Raw genomic sequence first — 18,654 nt, forward strand, 5'->3', positions numbered from 1 at the left:
ATAAGTATACCAAATGTTTTTTTGTTTTTTTTTATCTTTGCTTTACTCATATGGACAATTGTAGTGCTGTGTAGTACAGTACTACGATACTTGTATATAAGCCTTCTCCCATTTTTGTTTTACAAACGTGTGAATGGTGAAATGTTAATTTTTTTTTTTTTAAACTACTGCACAAACATCTAAAACACATGTATTTCGAATCTCTTTGATTTTTAAAACAAATTATGGAAAAATGTGCAACTACACAAGGAAAAACTTTGACAGAGGAGGAAGTTAAAAGTGCCACTACAATTGTCAGCCACTACAATTGTCACCTGACTTATAATTGACAGGGAGGCGGGCGCCCTTCATTACCTAGCTCTGTTATTGGCTAAGGGAGTACCTGAGCAATGCATGGAAGTAAACGAGACCACGTGCAACGTAATCTCTGCAGTACACGTATTTTGTATTATAAATCAACAAGTTAAATGCTCAATCATCTAAAATGCAAGCACCCATCTGCTACTTTGGAAGGAAACACAGAATGTGGCAAAAAACAAACAAGCACTGTGTCTTACTGAACGCAGTGGTCAGTGATGTGACGTGTCTCGGGCTGCAAAAGGCTTTTTTTTTTTTTTTTTTTTTTTGTTTAAAGTTCACTTTTTGCAAACTTCCCGGTTGATGTCAAGCCTTTGTTGTGCGAGTTCTGCTGTTATCTGTCTCCTATTGATATCAGATTGATTCTGGAATCAGACATTTTTTTGTTAATGACTATAACATTATGGAATCAGCCAGTACGGGTACAGTACATTTCGTTTTTATGTTCTACATTATACCATAGATGTTACTAAGCAAACATATTTTCTTGTGCTTTGTTAGTAAGCAGTCGTGTTGTGTGTTTTATACGAGTTATCAAAGGGTGTTAAATGCAGTTGAAAGATTTGAAGGTCCTTTTTGCAAGATTCTGCGTTTTAAAGTTAAAACTCCGCTGCTGTGTGTTCTTATTTCTTACTTTTAGTTTATGTTATTTTTTACTTTAAATACATTAGATGTTTCTTCACTGTTGCTGTTGATGTATTTATCTATGCGTCCCTATGTGTGGTTGCTGCTAGTACGTTCTAAGGGTCTGTCACTGTTGAGTAATTAGATGACGAGTATTTGAAAATTTTATTCTTGGTTTATTCGAATATCTTATTATTCAAAATTCCCGCTCCTAATTTAGATTTCTTAGGGTGCTTGGAAATGATGCTACTGTTTAAAGTGAGTATCAAGATCCTAAAGTCCCATATGCTTTTAGAGGGCATCTATTTGTGGCATAATGACCACTCTGCTCATAAACTGATTGAGACAATCTGAGAAGTTCATAGAGATTTAAAAGACACCTATTATTTTGAATAAATAGTAACATTTTCGATTCTGTTGCTCTGTTTTAATGAAATCGTATACTGGAACCCCCCATTTATTTGAGTGCCATTCATTCCAGCGAATGTCTCTGGTATAAGGCAATTTAAATGTCTGATAATTCTGCAATGCATTCCTTAAGCAATACAAGTTTTCTGTATGTCCTTATCCATAAGAGATATCACATAGAGAAAATAGGAAAACACTAACAAGAGAGGCCTAATATTCAAAAGAGGGTTACATATGTAACTCTCTTTTATTTGTTTTTATTTTTTTATTAAACAATTATTTGAACCATATCCTCCAAAGCAATGGACAAATGTATCTCTGTATGACAAGATCACAAAACAAATGAACAAATACAAAATGTATTCCTGCATATGCAGAGGAACTATTTTTTTTAGCCTACTTTTTCATTTAGCTTCAAGTACCATACTTACATCCTACAAACACAACAGTCCCAACAAAATCAAAAGGATCCAATTCACACATGACATTTGTCCCACTGGGATTTGAAGGGGGCAGGTTATACTTGGTGATTGCCTTGCTCCTCTTCCCGACTTCACTGCAGGGCAGATGTTCAGCACCATAGGACATAGTTTTAATACGTTCACCATTCCCAGCAACACAGCAAAATGTCATGTTGGTGCCTACATTCACAACTTTATCCTCTGGAAACATGACACTTTTTGAGTCATCAGCCCCTTGAAAAAAATAGAGAGAGATTGAGTGGAGAACAGACATAAGCAACATTTTGTAATTTAAAGATTAAATAAATGATGCATCTAAATTTTATGTATGTATATATACACACACACACACACAGTGGTTTGCAGAAGTATTCACCTCTACCGATAACCGATAATGTCACATTTTGTTGAATTACAAATAATTTATGCACAGTTTTCAAACAAACATTTTTTACTCAAAGCTGTAGTGGTTAAACTGAACACTTATATGGAGAGGAGGTTAAATGTCAGCAAAACTTGCAAAGAAAAGGTACAAAATGAAATTTACTGGTTGCATAAGTATTCAGCCCTTTAAGTCAGTACTTGGTAGAAGCACCTTTTGTAGCAATTACTGCTATGAGTCTTTTTGGATAGGTCTCTACCAGCTTTGCACAGTAGGATGGTGAAATTTTTGCCCATTCTTCACTGGAAAATTGCTCCAGTTCTGATAAGTTTGTTGGGGATCGTCGATGGACTACAATCTTCAAGTCTCGGCGTAAATTCTCGATTGGATTCAAGTCAGGACTTTGACTGGGCCACTCAAGAACATTAATTCTCTTCTTGTTCAACCAATCCAGTGTGGCTTTGGCTTTGTGCTTCAGGTCATTGTCCTGCTGAAATGTGAATTTCCTCCCCAATTTCAGAGTCTTGGCTCACTCAAACAGGTTTTCCTCAAAGATTCGGCTGTACTTTGCACCATCCATTCCCCCCTCTATCCTGACAAGCTTCCCAGTCCCTGCTGAAGAGAAGCATCCTCATAACATGATCCTACCATCACCATGCTTGACAGTTGGGGTGGTGCTGACTGGGTGATGTGCAGTGTTGGGCTTGCGCCAGACGTAATGCATGTAACCAAGACCGAAAAGTTACATTTTTGTCTCGTCTGACCACAAAACCTTTTTCCACATGTCTGCAGTATCATCTATATGCTTTTTTCGCAAACTCCGTAAGTGCTTTAAGATGGGGCTTCTAGAGTAATGGCTTCTTTCTTGCCACCCGTCCATACAGACCAGCTTTGTGTTGAAACTGGCTTAATGTTCATGTGTGAACAGTGACTCCCATCTCAGACACAGAACTTTGCTCAATGTCTCAAGGTCATTGTTGGCTTCACATTGATGTCCCAAACCAGTTTCCTGCTTGCCCGGCTGCTCAGTTTGGGAGGGCACCCTGATCTGGGTAGTGTCTGGGTGGTATGATGCATCTTCCACTTCTTAATGATGGACTTCACTGTGCTGAGAGGGATAATCAGCGCCTTTTGAAAATTTCTTGCACCCTTCTCCTGCTCTGTGCCTCTCTACCACTTTTTTGCAGCAGGGTGAATACTTCTGCAAATGACTGTATATATATATATATATATGCCAGTGAATCCAGGGGAAAAAACAGAACTCCCCCCCCCACAAAACCACAAATTATTTAGTCACATTATATTCACAGTATTTGTATCAGTGGTAGTCAATAGGAAAACTAAACACACAAAGAGACAATCACTGCCCCCAACCCCATTAATTTTACAAAATTATAATTTAACAACTTAAGACCAATTAGAGTTAAATCCTTCATTTGATAAAAAGGTTTGTATCCAGCACTGCAGTTAATGGTTCTGTGCAACCCAACAGTTTCTACTACAATAGAACATTTATAATAATAATAATAATAATAATAACTAATTGTAAATGGGATACTTAACCAAAGAATTCCATTCTTAAAAGAATTTTCTTAAATTTCAAAAGATTATATTATATTCAGATATATATAAGATATATATATATATATATATATATATGTTAAAAGATTTTATAATAACTTTGTTCCTGATATCAGTAAAGAAACGACTAATGGTCATTTAAGACGTAGACCTCGGTCCATTTTTTTGCTGAAGAACAAAAAAAATAATATCTGGAAGGTTAAAAAATTATAATTATATTTATTATGTATATTATAGATATATTACCAGTATATTATATATATTATATTATATATATAATATATATGAAAAGCTTTCTTGGGACCTTAGAAGTTAGGTCACAACTGCCGCAATTTTATGATATTTCATTGTAGGTGCAAAACCCTGTCAGAGTGTTGAGCTCTCTTCATGGGGAGAGCATGCTGGCTCCTTTCCAAAGCTGCAGTGCCTGCTTCGTACAATACACTGGTATGCTTGGTAAAGTGCAGCACTAACTGTGAGAGACTGTTAGTGTCAAGAGATAAAAATAGAGCTGTATCTCCACATTTAAAACAAAGAGGAGCAGAAAACGATTAGCAGCTCTTCCACCCTGATGCCAGAAGAACTATAAATGCATCAATCATGTTATGAGACTTTACATTTTTAATGCCTACCTGGAATAGTTTGCAGTTTGCTCCAGTCACTGCTGCCGTTTTTTGAATTCATTAAAACATCAGTGCTGATGGATCGAATTCTCACAGAGTGTGAGGTGCAACTCAATGGCATGTCAGAGAACCAGCTCCAATGAAAGGTTTTATTTTGGTTATCGAATTGTGCTGGATAACTCTCCTGTTGAAAATAGAAAACACAGACTTAGAAATGTGCCAACAACAGATCAGCATTAGAAAGTTATAGGAAGGCGAATAAAAAAAAAAGGGAAAATGTCGATGAACAGAATACTGTTAAGCCCAGAACACACTGCCTGATGTGACCGTCGCATCTCAATGGAGGAAGCTGGGTTGAAAAAAAATATTTGCGATATATATCGCGGGTGTCGGGTTCCAATATAAATCCGCTATATAAAATCGAGGACCGCGATATACCTTGTTGGCTAAAATAAAAACCGCTTCAGCAAGAAGATATTTGCTTTGTGTTATTGTGCAATACGTGTTTACATTATAACAGTACGATATTAATGCTCTGTATTGAATTGTTTTATATATTTTTGTTTGTGATGTGCAGTGCGAAATAAAAACAAACAGTAATTCTGAGTGCCTATGTATATTACAGCTAAGGCATACTCAGTTAGACAGTAAAAATGGGGAGCCAACTCCAGGACCGCAATATATACGAATCCGCAGCATAGCGAGGGGACGATATAACAAGCGATGGGTGTATTTACAGAACTCTTCAAAACTGCTGCTACAACAATGACCCGGGAAGTTTGAAGGGAACATTGTAATGCTTATATGAAAACATGTATTATGTTGTCCCTTCTTTGTAAATAAAAATGTGATTTGGTATAATTTAATGAAAACACTATGGTTATAGCAGCAGTTGAGTATTCTGTAAATACACCCAACCCTCGTTCTACAATACTTATGGGGCTGCCAGGGCTTGTTTTCAAAAGATATCGGCATGCCATTATATAAAAACCAATGGAATACTCTGTGTGTGTGTATTTTTAATACAGAGAGAATACATGCATGTCTGTCTCCAGGCATATGACTGAATGCAGTGATCGCTGAATTTGAGACTTGCGAGTGGGTATAGCACACTAGCTGATGCGAGGGAATCGCATTGCAAAATATTAAACCTGTTTAAACTTTGTGAGCCGACTGAAAATCGTTTGGCCGATCCTGTAAAATCTCATTGCAAAGCATAACACACTGACCGATGCAACTGAAAAATAGCGTCGCTATCGATTGCATCGGGCAGTGTGTTCAGGGCTTTAGTGGCTGAGATACACTGCCGATTGTGATGTCACCATTTTGAATGGACTTTGCAGTTAAACGGAATTCCGAGAGTTGCATCAGGTATAATTTGTTTTAAAGCAGATGACCTCAAGTGTGCTGATATGGAGAATACAGCACAGTAAAAAGTGAAAGCAGCATGGCTGATGTTATGAATAAGGTTATTATGTGATGTGTTCTGGAATACAGAAGGCGAAAATGTGCGCTCTGAATGGCTGAAAGATCCTGAGCAGTCTATAGGGTTAATTAATGAACCCACAACAGACATCACCAAATAAAAAAAAAGATTATCATTATTTTGTAGATTTTTAACTGAGCAAAATTAAAAATGCGATTTCTATTAATAAATGCTTCTAATAAACGAAAACACAAACAGTATGTACAGGATAGTCTAAAATAGGAATTACCATGTTGTATGACAATTTGAGAAGTGATTATCCACATATATGCAAAAATGTAAATATGACTGTGGCAGGATAGCTGAGTGTTTAAGGTGCTCAGGAGGTAGGAAGGAGACTCACAGCTGAACTGCAAAGTTTTCTTTTTTTTCCAAATAAAACTGACAAACAAAAAGACAGCTCAAACAGCCAAAATTAAAATGCTAAACAAACAGTCACACACCACAAATAATCAAAAGAAAATCGCTCCCCCCAGTCTTGCACTATCACTGTGAGTTTTTAAATCTAAACAGAGGAGTGTTTGTGTCTCTCTCAACGTGGCTCCACAACCTTCCCTCACAATGTAGCTTTTAGCTCTATTTGTTTATCATGTGGCTGTTCCCAATTAGCACTAATTATCTAATTTGGGAACAGCCACATTCACACATGTATTCAACAGGGATAAGAATTAACCCTATCCCTGCCAACCACCACCACCAACATAAAAACAAAACATTATTTACACGTGAGATTCTGCCCTGCCACAGCGACACACGGACAGACACATCCCTAAACCTCCCGAATCTGACACTCAAGAACTGATGGCAAATAATATTAATACCAAGTTTCATGACAATTGGATAAGTGGCTTTCCATGCATATGGAGAAATCTGTGAAATGTGACATACATATGAGTGACTCCCCTTCACAGGAGATTTCATCCACAGCGGGAGATAATAATACATTAAATAAAGAGGATAATCATTTTATCACTGTACAGAAATGACACAACAATAAGGTGTTTCTGAGGATGGGTTTCTATTCCCCATACTCAACCCCCTAAAAAAAAAAAGTAAACCGTTTTCAATTACATAATATACTTACAGTGTGTATAATCTTCATCTTTTCCGTCCAGAGAACTTGAATCTCAAATACAATGGCTGTGGGAAAGGCAAGTGCTGAGACAGCACCAGTCCATTTCAAAGACAAGGTTTGTGATGAAAAATCTGGCACAACTTTAACATTCTGAGGCACAGGTGGAATAAATGCTAAAAAAAGAGAGACAGTTTTTTAGCAGGTCTAACAGTTTATAAACTAATTTCAAGCACTATTTCCCTGTTTTCTAAAATAACATTTGCCATGGCTGCCAATATTTTATTTTAGAAAATAACATACAATCAGGAAATGTCCTATTTTAAATGTCAGATTACTGTGTAATACTTACTAATATCCTTTCTGGTCACTTGAAAGGTCGCAGTGGCTGATCCAAGCGTATTTACTGCAGTTATGTGTATTTGTACTGCTTCAATCAGAGGCAGGGTTATTTTTCCACTTACATTTCGTTCGACACTCTCACAGCGAGTTGGCCTACAAACAAATCGGACAATTGATCTTAAGACAAAGCTATTTTTCTGATCACTGCTTGTGGATTATTGAAGGGGATACACATGGAGGACAATCAAATTTAAAAGAAAACTATGAAGCAAAAAGCAAATATCTAAGTCTAAATTGCAGAATACAGCACTGCCTCTTATTTGCAATTTGTATTGGATAACGTACAAAGTTATGAACACTTTACTCTGGCAGTTTGATCTCATAATAAATATTTGTCTTGTAAGGTTGCACACTGCAGTACATCTGCCGCAGGTGTTACAAACCTAAAAGTCCAAAAACATGAGGCAACTTTCAGACAACTTTTTCTGGTAACTTATGTAGGTAATGTTTTTAAGCATCTTTCTCAATATGAATAATTAAAGCTACAATATCTAAACCAGGGGTTTTCAAACATGGTCCTAGGGATCTCCTGTGTCTCCTGGTTTTCATTCAAACCGAGCTCTCAATTACTTTATTATACCCTTAATTCAACTAATAATTTGCTTAATATTACATGTTTTACTTGTTTTCAGCTCTTAACAGTTGCAGTTCAAATTACTTAAAAAAATGTTATCGCTAACTGAAAATCTGCAACTGTTTAGAGCTGAAAACAAATAAAAAGGTCTAATTAAGCAAAGTATTTCTCAATTAAGGGTATAGTTGTCATTGAGAGCTCGGTTGGAATGAAAACCAACAGACAAAGGGGGTCCCTAGGACCGAGTTTGAGAAGCCTTGATCCAAACAATCTTGATTAGATCAGGAAAAATGTTTCTATGACTAATTGTTTGAAAAATTACCAGAAAAGAAAGTTGCTCGAAATCTACCTAGTATTACATTCGATACCATCTATTATAATAAGGTTAGAAGTTTCTAATGCTAAAACTACCAATATAACTGCATGTTACCAAGAAAGATCAATTGCTTCCAACTAAAAAGTGTGCTAAAGGAATGCTGGAAAAAGAATAAATGCAAGTCTGTGGTGGGCAAACTGACAGACTGCAGTGGTATGGCAACTGACATGGGACTGAATTGATCTAAACAGCAGAAGATCGAAATACGCCACTGGGATAACACACAATTTGTTATGAAAATCAAACTAACAGTGCAGGAGAATCTCTCCTGCATTTCTGTCTGAAAAAATAATGAAAACGGCATGAAGGGTCCTTTTAGTGATCTTAAGTATGTATGCTTGCTTTTATAAAAGTACATTTTAAAAGTTTTTAAGTGGATTTTAGACACACTGCTCAGAAAGTTTAGCTTACTTGTAACAGATTTTGTAGGAGGTTTTCAGGTTTGTTTCGGATCCAGCACTCCAAGAACAGATGAACGTTAGCATGTCATGTGTGACGCACTCCAGGTCCGTGGGAGCCTTAGGAGAATCTAAAAGGAAGAACGTGGGAAAGTTAAATTGCTTAAGTCAAAGACTAACAAGATGCTCTTCACAGCTGCTGCACGGGATTCACGATTGGCTCTTCACAAATTTTTTAAGCTTTCTAAAGACATGCTCTAATTTGATTAGATGTTAGGATGTAATTGGGGCCCCAACCATAGCCGTACTGCAGGGCTTCTCAAACTCGGTCCTGGGGACCCCCTGTGGCTGCTGGTTTTCATTCCAACCGAGCTCTCAATTACTTAACTAGACCCTTAATTGAACGGATAATTTGCTTAATTAGACCTTTTTACTTTACTTTACCTGATACATCAAAAAAAATAGAAAGATAGGTGATGCATGGTTTAATTACAATTTGACATTGAGGTACCATGTCTCATTTACTGAACCCCCACCCCCCTTTTTAAGGGTACACCAGTTTTAATAAGAAAAGTACTTACACCCAGTCTGTATCAATTGAGAATAGCTCTCCCCCTTACTGGAGAGACATGTCAGGTTCTCTCCTTCCCTGCTGGTCAATGTAAGACTATGCAGAGTCAGTGTGCTCACTGTGCTATTAATCTGGGAGTACAGCTGGGGAGACACCAGACTGCCAGCGTATTCCCATGATGCAGTTTCTTCCTTACATAAGTGGCAGGTAGCAGAGAGACTTGAGCCGACACTGAGAACAGGTTTAGTGACAGACAGATAGCCACATTCACCTGCCAAAAAACAAAACAAAGGCTTACAGATACATACTTTTTAATAAATCAACATCTTGTTCTTGTTACAGTACAAAACTATTAAACACAATGGGTTTACTAAGGTGCCACTTGGCAATACTTCTGTAGCATAAAAACCTTGTCTCTAGGTCCTTTTTATTACTCATGTCAATTAAAAAGAAAGCTGTACATTCAAAATGAAAGCCATCAGTGTAATGCACAGAATAGTAAAGAATAAGAAATGCCAGTGAAACGTTTAATCACAACTGGAGAAGCGGTTTTCCAGATATATAAAAAATGTGAAGTGTGACATAACACCTCCTTACGTATCCAATAAGGCTCAGCAGGGTGTTCGTACGCGCCGAATATATGGATGCCTCTGGGCCAGTCCAACCCCCGAGACACCCTAAAGGGTCTAACTGCATTTATAATCCAGATAAAACATGGATTTGAAGGGGGAAAAAAGCCTAAAATCATGTTTAGAGCATTTTTTTAAATTAAATATCCTTAAGCCAGTAAAATAGCCCCATTTATAACTAAGTTAAGCTGAGTACATTATTTTACATGTTTTAATTAAATTAAAGTATATCTTTTTTTTTTTAATACTGTGCACATTGCCATTGAAAAGATACACCATAGGGTGGAGTTTTTTTTCTGTCACTCTGAACAGACGTGAATAAATTCAACGATGTCTAGGATTTCAGTAATTTGTTCAAAGTCTGTGTCTGAGAGTGGTGGATAATGTGCAGAAGTTTGTTTTTCTTTAGCGTTTACAAACTGCTAAACATACATTATTTGTTTTACTATCTTCCAGTTCATTTAATTGTTCTTCATCCAAATCGTCATGTCTACTTCCTACATTTGTGATTTTTTTGCTGGTAATTGGTAACTCAGTTTTATAACTTTACTGTACATCTGTAACAAGATGTAAACAAGATGGCTACCGTTACTTTAAATTCTGTGAGGCACCACAGTTATTTCTAATAATGTGATGAGGCTCCAACTGTCCGTACCCATCCACGGACAGCTGGAACCTCGACCAATCACATTGCTTGTTTCACATTGCATTGCCAGCCCTGGATTATAAAGTATATACGACCGCCCACCAGCAGGGAATGATAACCAATAAGCATCATCTTTGCTTCAGAAGCATTTCTGTTCCATTAATATCATTTCTGCTACTGTACTTTCTCACAATACTAATGAGGATAAAAATGAGTCTTCATTCAACTTTGTTTGAAAGAGTAGACCCCTCATCTGCTGTAATAAGCACAATGCTCTCTGCCAGTAACTCACCTTCTTCACTCACGTCCACCTGCAGCGCTAAAAGCAGGACTGTGGTCAGCAGGGTCTGCAAGTGCAGTTTAAGCAGCATTATATGCTTTACAGTCCACTGCCCAAAGTAGAGAATCACCAAATCATAGCCCACCGAATCCCCCTGAAAAAAAAATTAAAAAACAGACAACAATAGGTGTTAAATTACATTGGATACATTTAATTTGGTAGACAAAAAAGGCCTATTATTTATAGCAGTAGTTAATGATATGTTTATTTTAAGGTAGACAAGGTTAAGAATAAATCTGTTTGGTTCCGTATGTGCAGCGCAGTTTGTGTGCACGGGTCCGGTCTACAGACTGAGCGCGTGCCTGGAGCAGGTCTACTTATCACCAACAATTCACCACAAACAATTTATCACCAGCAGTTCATCACCAGCGACAATTCATCACGAAGGGTACATTATCATATCACATCTGTTTAAAACGCTACAGGTGAAAATGACCGGTACGGCGCTTGTAGGTAGTTTAAAATTTCAGCGCTTCTAGTGTTAAAATAAAGGTTTGAAAAGCAAACTTGTTTTTTTGCTTGTTTGTTTGTTAGTTGGGTGGGTGGTCACAAACTAATAAAAGTTAGTAGATTATAGGTTTTATTTATGTAATTTGTAAGTGAATACGTACTATATCTGTTATTTGATGTTTATGCATTTATTTTTAGCACAGCTTTTATGATATATTATTGCCTTAATCTGTGAGTTATTGTCTGTGATGAACTATCGCTGGTGATTAATTGTTGGTGATGAAAAGCTTTTGATGAGAAATTCGTGATGAATTGCTGGTGATGCGTGACAAATTGACGGGATACCGCCTGGAGCTCCTAGGAGATGCGCATCCGCAGGTAACAAGCTTAGAGAATCCGGGTGCGCACACAATGTTAGGCTATAGGGATGTTTTCATCATAGTAAGTAAATATAATTAAAGCCTGGGTTTTAAGGTTGTGTCATTTAATAACACAGTTGTTAGATGGGGTTTGGTTTAATTAAGGTATCCTATGCATAGGGAATAAATGCTACATTATTTCTTGTTACAAAAGTAGTATTTCTTTCATTTTCAAGCCATAACAAGCCAGCATTTATTAATACACTATCTTCAGTTTGAAACCAATGGGTTGGGCAGGCTTGTCACAATTTGCCCTGAAACACTTCAGGTGAGTTGAAACCTGTTAGCTTGTTTGTCTAGATCTGTTACACCCTTACCACAAATACAGGGGCAGTGTGGGAACTATACAACACATCAGTTATGTACTCAAAACCCTTCCAGGCACTACAGGGTACTGTATAATATATCAGATATGAGTTTCAGTTGAATGCACCAACCCCACATACACCTGACTATTCATTTCACCAAGATCCATACCTTATGTCTGTGTGCACAAAAGACTTTAATAAAAGGTACCGAGGGTAACTGTTTTCTTAAATAATAATGACCACTGTATACAGAATCAACACTGTAAACTATCTCTAAAGTGCACTTGGCATCAAAATAAATAAATAAATAAATATATATATATATATATATATATATATATATATATATATATATATATATATATATATATATATATATATATATATATAGAGAGAGAGAGAGAGAGAGAGATTTCAATTCCACTTCTGCATGGAGCTGAAAGAATTAGTAAAACAGAGGTGTTCTGTGCACAAGCAAGTCATAAAACAAAGAGCATTTCATGACACTCCAGCCTCATCCCAACAGTGTTTATTCAGGCTTCAAAGATTTAGTTTCATATTTCGAGCATCCCAGAACCTCACAAGGATTTGTTATGATACTTGTTTAAAAAAATAAAAAAATAAAAAAAAGTCAGATGTTGGTCTTAGCTCCTGAAAATGTATATTTTCATTTTTAAATATTCATGGTAAATAGCCCACATAATCCTCCAGGACCTAATATTGTAAAGGCTAACCAATTTCTTTCAGTTTGTTAATTTACTTTGTGATAAACGGAACACTTGTGAAAGGTTATGGATCAACATGTTACGAGACTTGAGCTCCAATTTAGTCCAGTGTTCTTCAGACATGTGATAATGTGCAGGGCATCATAGTAGTTGTGTTTAAAGTGCTCTTGGGTAATACTGAGAAGGACTCTTCCCTAACTTTTTCTTAAGCCCCTTTCACACTGGCACTCCTACTCAGGTCCAGACCTGGGTTCTGGCTACCCAGGTCACAATCCCACATAGTGTGAAACCATGAACCTGGGTCATACTCCGATTGACCCAGGTCCCAGCGACCCACCTCAGAAAGTGGGTCGATGTGCTTTGAGTGAGACAAAATGCAAAATGTTCTTAAGCCGATGAAATAACAAACAGCCATGCCTGCGTGAAGTTTTCAAGGAACGTTTGTTTATTCCGTTCAGCTACATTTTTGTTGATTGAGACATAATGTAAGCCAGATTAGAAGATAAACTTCAGCCACATTTTACCATCCTTGTATTCAGAAACAAATCAATTCCCATCATATACAGTCAACCTTGGTTAACTCGACATCCCATGGGGGATGCCATTTAGTGTTGACTTATCCAAGGGGTCGAGTTAACCACAGGTGCACATGAGCCATGGCGTTAACATGCATGTAAGTAACAGAACTTGCATGTTTACAGTATTACTGTATTTACAAGTTTATTTTTAGATAAATGTCAGTTTTGAAAGGGTTGAAAGAACTTCAGTGAATTAATCAATTACAGTACTGTACAAACTCAGTAATACAGCATTATTTTTATGAAAACAATCCAACCTCAAACTGTTGACTATACTTATAGTTCTTGGTTTGTACTGGTCTAATGTGACGGCTTAAATAGCAAAGTTAACAAATGTACATTTGTAACAAAGTGCCCGCCCCTGTGTATTATCTGTTATGTGTTGCGTGTGGTGTGTTTAAATGTTGGTGTATAGACATTGGTACACGGGATATAAACGGGTCTGTAACACGAGTGTTTAAAAATGTATATGTGTATTTAGGCACGAGGATTGCACAGCACTTCACGTGCAAGTAAAATGTAGTAATATGTGAGCACGGGGAATTGCACTTTATTAATTCACGTGCTGGGATTCAAGTGAATAATTAATTGGTAATTGAATCCCAGCACAATAGTATATATAGATGCACGTTGTCACATACTGGCGGTTGGGTGTTCGGTGAGCGGAGAACGGGATTGGAGACGGAGGAAATAAGCAGCAGCAGCAGCAGCAGCAGTAGTAGTAATGATAAGAGGGGAAAGTATCCGCTCACCGTGTTTGTCAGTGTCTGTGCGTGCACCGTTTTGTTAAGTTTAGTCTGTTTTCGTTTGTCTATTTATTTTGGCGTAGAGTGCCGTGTCCTGTGTTTTTCGTGTTTGTGTAAACCTTTTATTTGGTATTAAACCGGCGCCAACAGGCGTCTTCATCACTTCATTTCATCCGTTCTGTGTTTTGTGTATTGCCTTACCTTTCCTGGTTCTGACGCCGCCCACTTCGGCCGTCTCTGTGACACGTGGTGTCCTGCGTGGGATAACAGCGCCTCCAAGCGTCAGACCAGGAGAGGTTTTTTTGTGTGGGAGAAAAAAAAAAAAAAAAAAAAGGGGCGTCTTTGGATTACAAAAAAAAAAAAAAAAGAAAGAAATGGGGAGAAGCAGGGAAGACGATAAAGAGGTGAGGGACAGGGAGGAGGAGTGCCGCCTAAGGGCCAGACATCCCCGGCGATGTAACCAGTCCTTGCCGGGGTGCCTCCTCTGCAACCAGGACCATCTCTTTGCCAATTGTCCCTTCCGCTGCCCCTACCAGGAGGGAGAGGAGGAACTGCCGCAGGAGAGGAAGGTGAGGAGGTGGCAGAGAAGGGGAAAGGGGAAGAGGAAGGCAGAGGTCCCACCGCTGTCTCCACAGCCGCACCAGTCTCCTGCAAGGGAGGAAGAGCCGCACCAGTCCCCTGCAAGTGAGGGAGAGCCGCACCAGTCCCCTGTATCAAGGGGAGACTACACACCGCTCCCACCTCCACCACCAGGAGACTACACGCCGCTCCTACCTCCATGGGCAGGAGCAGAGCAGCAGGAGCTGCCTCTGCCTCCGCCACCTCCACCGGCAGGAGCAGAGCAGCAGGAGCTGCCTCTGCCTCCGCCACCTCCACCGGCAGGCGCAGAGCAGCAGGAGCTGCCTCTGCCTCCGCCACCTCCACCGGCAGGGGGAGAGCAGCAGGAGCTGCCTCTGCCTCCGCCACCTCCACCGGCAGGGGGAGAGCAGCAGGAGCTGCCTCTGCCTCCGCCACCTCCACCGGCAGGGGGAGAGCAGCAGGAGCTGCCTCTGCCTCCGCCACCTCCACCGGCAGGGGGAGAGCAGCAGGAGCTGCCTCTGCCTCCGCCACCTCCACCGGCAGGGGGAGAGCAGCAGGAGCTGCCTCTGCCTCCGCCACCTCCACCGGCAGGGGGAGAGCAGCAGGAGCTGCCTCTGCCTCCGCCACCTCCACCGGCAGGGGCAGAGCAGCAGGAGCTGCCTCTGCCTCCGCCACCTCCACCGGCAGGGGGAGAGCAGCAGGAGCTGCCTCTGCCTCCGCCACCTCCACCGGCAGGGGGAGAGCAGCAGGAGCTGCCTCTGCCTCCGCCACCTCCACCGGCAGGGGGAGAGCAGCAGGAGCTGCCTCTGCCTCCGCCACCTCCACCGGCAGGGGGAGAGCAGCAGGAGCTGCCTCTGCCTCCGCCACCTCCACCGGCAGGGGGAGAGCAGCAGGAGCTGCCTCTGCCTCCTCCACCGGCAGGGGGCAGAGCAGCAGGAGCTGCCTCTGCCTCCTCCACCAGCAGAGGGTGAATGCCTGCTGGGTCCCTGTCCACCAGCAGAGGGTGAATGCCTGCTGGTATCACTTCCCCCACCAGCAGAGGGTGAATGCCTGCTGGTATCACTTCCCCCACCAGCAGAGGGTGAATGCCTGCTGGTATCACTTCCCCCACCAGCAGAGGGTGAATGCCTGCTGGTATCACTTCCCCCACCAGCAGAGGGTGAATGCCTGCTGGGTCCCTGTCCACCAGCAGAGGGTGAATGCCTGCTGGTATCACTTCCCCCACCAGCAGAGGGTGAATGCCTGCTGGTATCACTTCCCCCACCATCACGAGGAGAGGAGCTGGAGCTTCCTCTGCCTCCACCTCCATCAGGGGGAGAGGAGCAGGAGCTGCCTCTCCCTGCACCACAAGGGCCAGGACTAGATGCTGGCGGTCCTCAGCAGCCCTTGCATAGGCTGCTGAGGGAAGCACGGGGAAGAACCTCCCGGCTGCAGTGGCCGAAAAGAGGGCCAACACCCGCACCCCAGCTTGTCCTGACTGCCAGCCTCGCTTCGCCCAAGGATGCCAGCCTCGCTTCGCCCAAGGATGCCAGCCTCGCTTCGCCCAAGGATGCCAGCCTCGCTTCGCCCAAGGATGCCAGCCTCGCTTCGCCCAAGGATGCCAGCCTCGCTTCGCCCAAGGATGCCAGCCTCGCTTCGCCCAAGGATGCCAGCCGCCCGCATCGCCCAAGGATGCCTCTGCATCGCCTGGGGTTGCCCGCCGCTCTGCATCGCCTGGGGTTGCCCGCCGCTCTGCATCGCCTGGGGTTGCCCGCCGCTCTGCATCGCCTGGGGTTGCCCGCCGCTCTGCATCGCCTGGGGTTGCCCGCCGCTCTGCATCGCCTGGGGTTGCCCGCCGCTCTGCATCGCCTGGGGTTGCCCGCCGCTCCGCATCACAGCCGGAAGTACTGTGGCCGGAACCCCACGAAGGGGAGCTGCCGGCCACGAAGAAGGGGGAGGAGGTCTGGAGACCGCCAACCCCAGCAGCAGTTTCGCTGCCAGAGGAGGGGGAGGAGGTCTGGAGACCGCCAACCCCAGCAGCAGTTTCGCTGCCGGAGGAGGGGGAGGAGGTCTGGAGACCGCCAACCCCAGCAGCAGTTTCGCTGCCGGAGGAGGGGGAGGAGGTCTGGAGACCGCCAACCCCAGCAGCAGTTTCTCTGCCGGAGATCGTGGGGGAGGTCCGGAGACCTGCTCCCTCTGCAGTTTCTTCCCTGCAGGAAGAACGGTGGTTGAAGCCCCACCAAGGGGAGCTGCCGGCGCCGAAGGAGGGGGAAGGTCAGGAGACCACACCCCAAGCAGCCTTTCCGCTGCTAGGACTACCCTGGCAGGAGAATGCTACCCTGCTGACAGCATTACGACCTGTGGGCCCCTGGAAGCCTCTGGTCCTGGCCAAGGACTTTGGGCGGGACTTTTGGGCTTTTAAGGGGGGAGGTGGCCATTGAGGCCATGTGTGCTTTGCACAGGAGGGGGTATATGTAACAAAGTGCCCGCCCCTGTGTATTATCTGTTATGTGTTGCGTGTGGTGTGTTTAAATGTTGGTGTATAGACATTGGTACACGGGATATAAACGGGTCTGTAACACGAGTGTTTAAAAATGTATATGTGTATTTAGGCACGAGGATTGCACAGCACTTCACGTGCAAGTAAAATGTAGTAATATGTGAGCACGGGGAATTGCACTTTATTAATTCACGTGCTGGGATTCAAGTGAATAATTAATTGGTAATTGAATCCCAGCACAATAGTATATATAGATGCACGTTGTCACATACTGGCGGTTGGGTGTTCGGTGAGCGGAGAACGGGATTGGAGACGGAGGAAATAAGCAGCAGCAGCAGCAGCAGCAGTAGTAGTAATGATAAGAGGGGAAAGTATCCGCTCACCGTGTTTGTCAGTGTCTGTGCGTGCACCGTTTTGTTAAGTTTAGTCTGTTTTCGTTTGTCTATTTATTTTGGCGTAGAGTGCCGTGTCCTGTGTTTTTCGTGTTTGTGTAAACCTTTTATTTGGTATTAAACCGGCGCCAACAGGCGTCTTCATCACTTCATTTCATCCGTTCTGTGTTTTGTGTATTGCCTTACCTTTCCTGGTTCTGACGCCGCCCACTTCGGCCGTCTCTGTGACAACATTATACAGAATAAACTCAGTGAACAAAAACAATACTAAATAACTTTCAGTTTTACACACAAATCAAGCATTGTCGATTGTCTTGCATGCAAAAACACCCCCTTTGTTCTGCTGACAAGCTTGTTATTCTGAATAACCTGAGCTTTAAAGACAACTGAACAAGAACTAATGCTTCACTTCTCACTCATTGTAAACTGATACTGTAACCAGCTTTACTTGGTAGTGAATGAACGAACCGTTTCCAGTCAGTCAGAGTTCAGTCACATGAAACGACAGTGTCGAGTTATCCACTAGTCTTTTTAATAGTTTTTATCCCTTCGGTACTGGTTGTAAGTGTCAAGTTACGAGTAAAGCGTAGTGTCGAAGTAAATTAACTGGGTTTTAGATTGAGTTGGTATTTGGGTTTTAGAATGAGTTAAGTTAGACAATTTGGTTTCAATATTAAGTGATGCAGCCAGATGGCAGTAAAGCTTTCGTGCACCCTAAATTTTATGACAGCTTGATTGCACTCTATTCTGTGTTTTTAGGGAAATGACACCTTTGGCTAAACATTCTTTTCCCACAGTTTAAACTTTAAAGAAAATAGGCAAAAGACATGTTTCATCTTTCTTTTCTCTTCCTCCCCTTTCAACTACAGTTTTATTGCCTTGTGAGTGAAACATTTTAGGATGTTTTCAGGTTGCGTTAACTTAAAAAACAGGGTCCCACGTGATAAATAATATTATTGGTTGATAGGAGGCTTGTAAAACTTGCAACAGTATATAATTGTCATTAAGAATTTTTTTTTAATTTCTAAACTCGCATGCGCAAATCAGT

The 18,654-nt window shown here is 41.6% G+C and overlaps 1 protein-coding gene across 2 annotated transcripts in view; it reads right to left on the reverse strand.

Moving 5' to 3' along the window:
- LOC121318448 (leukemia inhibitory factor receptor-like) overlaps nt 1-18,654 on the reverse strand; it is a 50,815-nt gene that overhangs the window by 17,380 nt on the left and 14,781 nt on the right. For both annotated transcript variants that reach the window (XM_041255149.1, XM_041255140.1), the window contains exons 2-8: nt 10,883-11,024; nt 9,326-9,586; nt 8,758-8,875; nt 7,347-7,489; nt 7,007-7,170; nt 4,446-4,620; nt 1,821-2,084 (exon numbers count right to left, since the gene is read on the reverse strand). In XM_041255149.1, the coding sequence (XP_041111083.1) occupies nt 1,821-2,084; nt 4,446-4,620; nt 7,007-7,170; nt 7,347-7,489; nt 8,758-8,875; nt 9,326-9,586; nt 10,883-10,961 (1,204 nt within the window). In that variant the 5' untranslated portion in view covers nt 10,962-11,024. The remainder of the gene's footprint in view (nt 1-1,820; nt 2,085-4,445; nt 4,621-7,006; nt 7,171-7,346; nt 7,490-8,757; nt 8,876-9,325; nt 9,587-10,882; nt 11,025-18,654) is intronic.

Source organism: Polyodon spathula, chromosome 1 (genome assembly GCF_017654505.1).
Source record: "Polyodon spathula isolate WHYD16114869_AA chromosome 1, ASM1765450v1, whole genome shotgun sequence".
Taxonomy (NCBI): Eukaryota; Metazoa; Chordata; class Actinopteri; order Acipenseriformes; family Polyodontidae; genus Polyodon; species Polyodon spathula.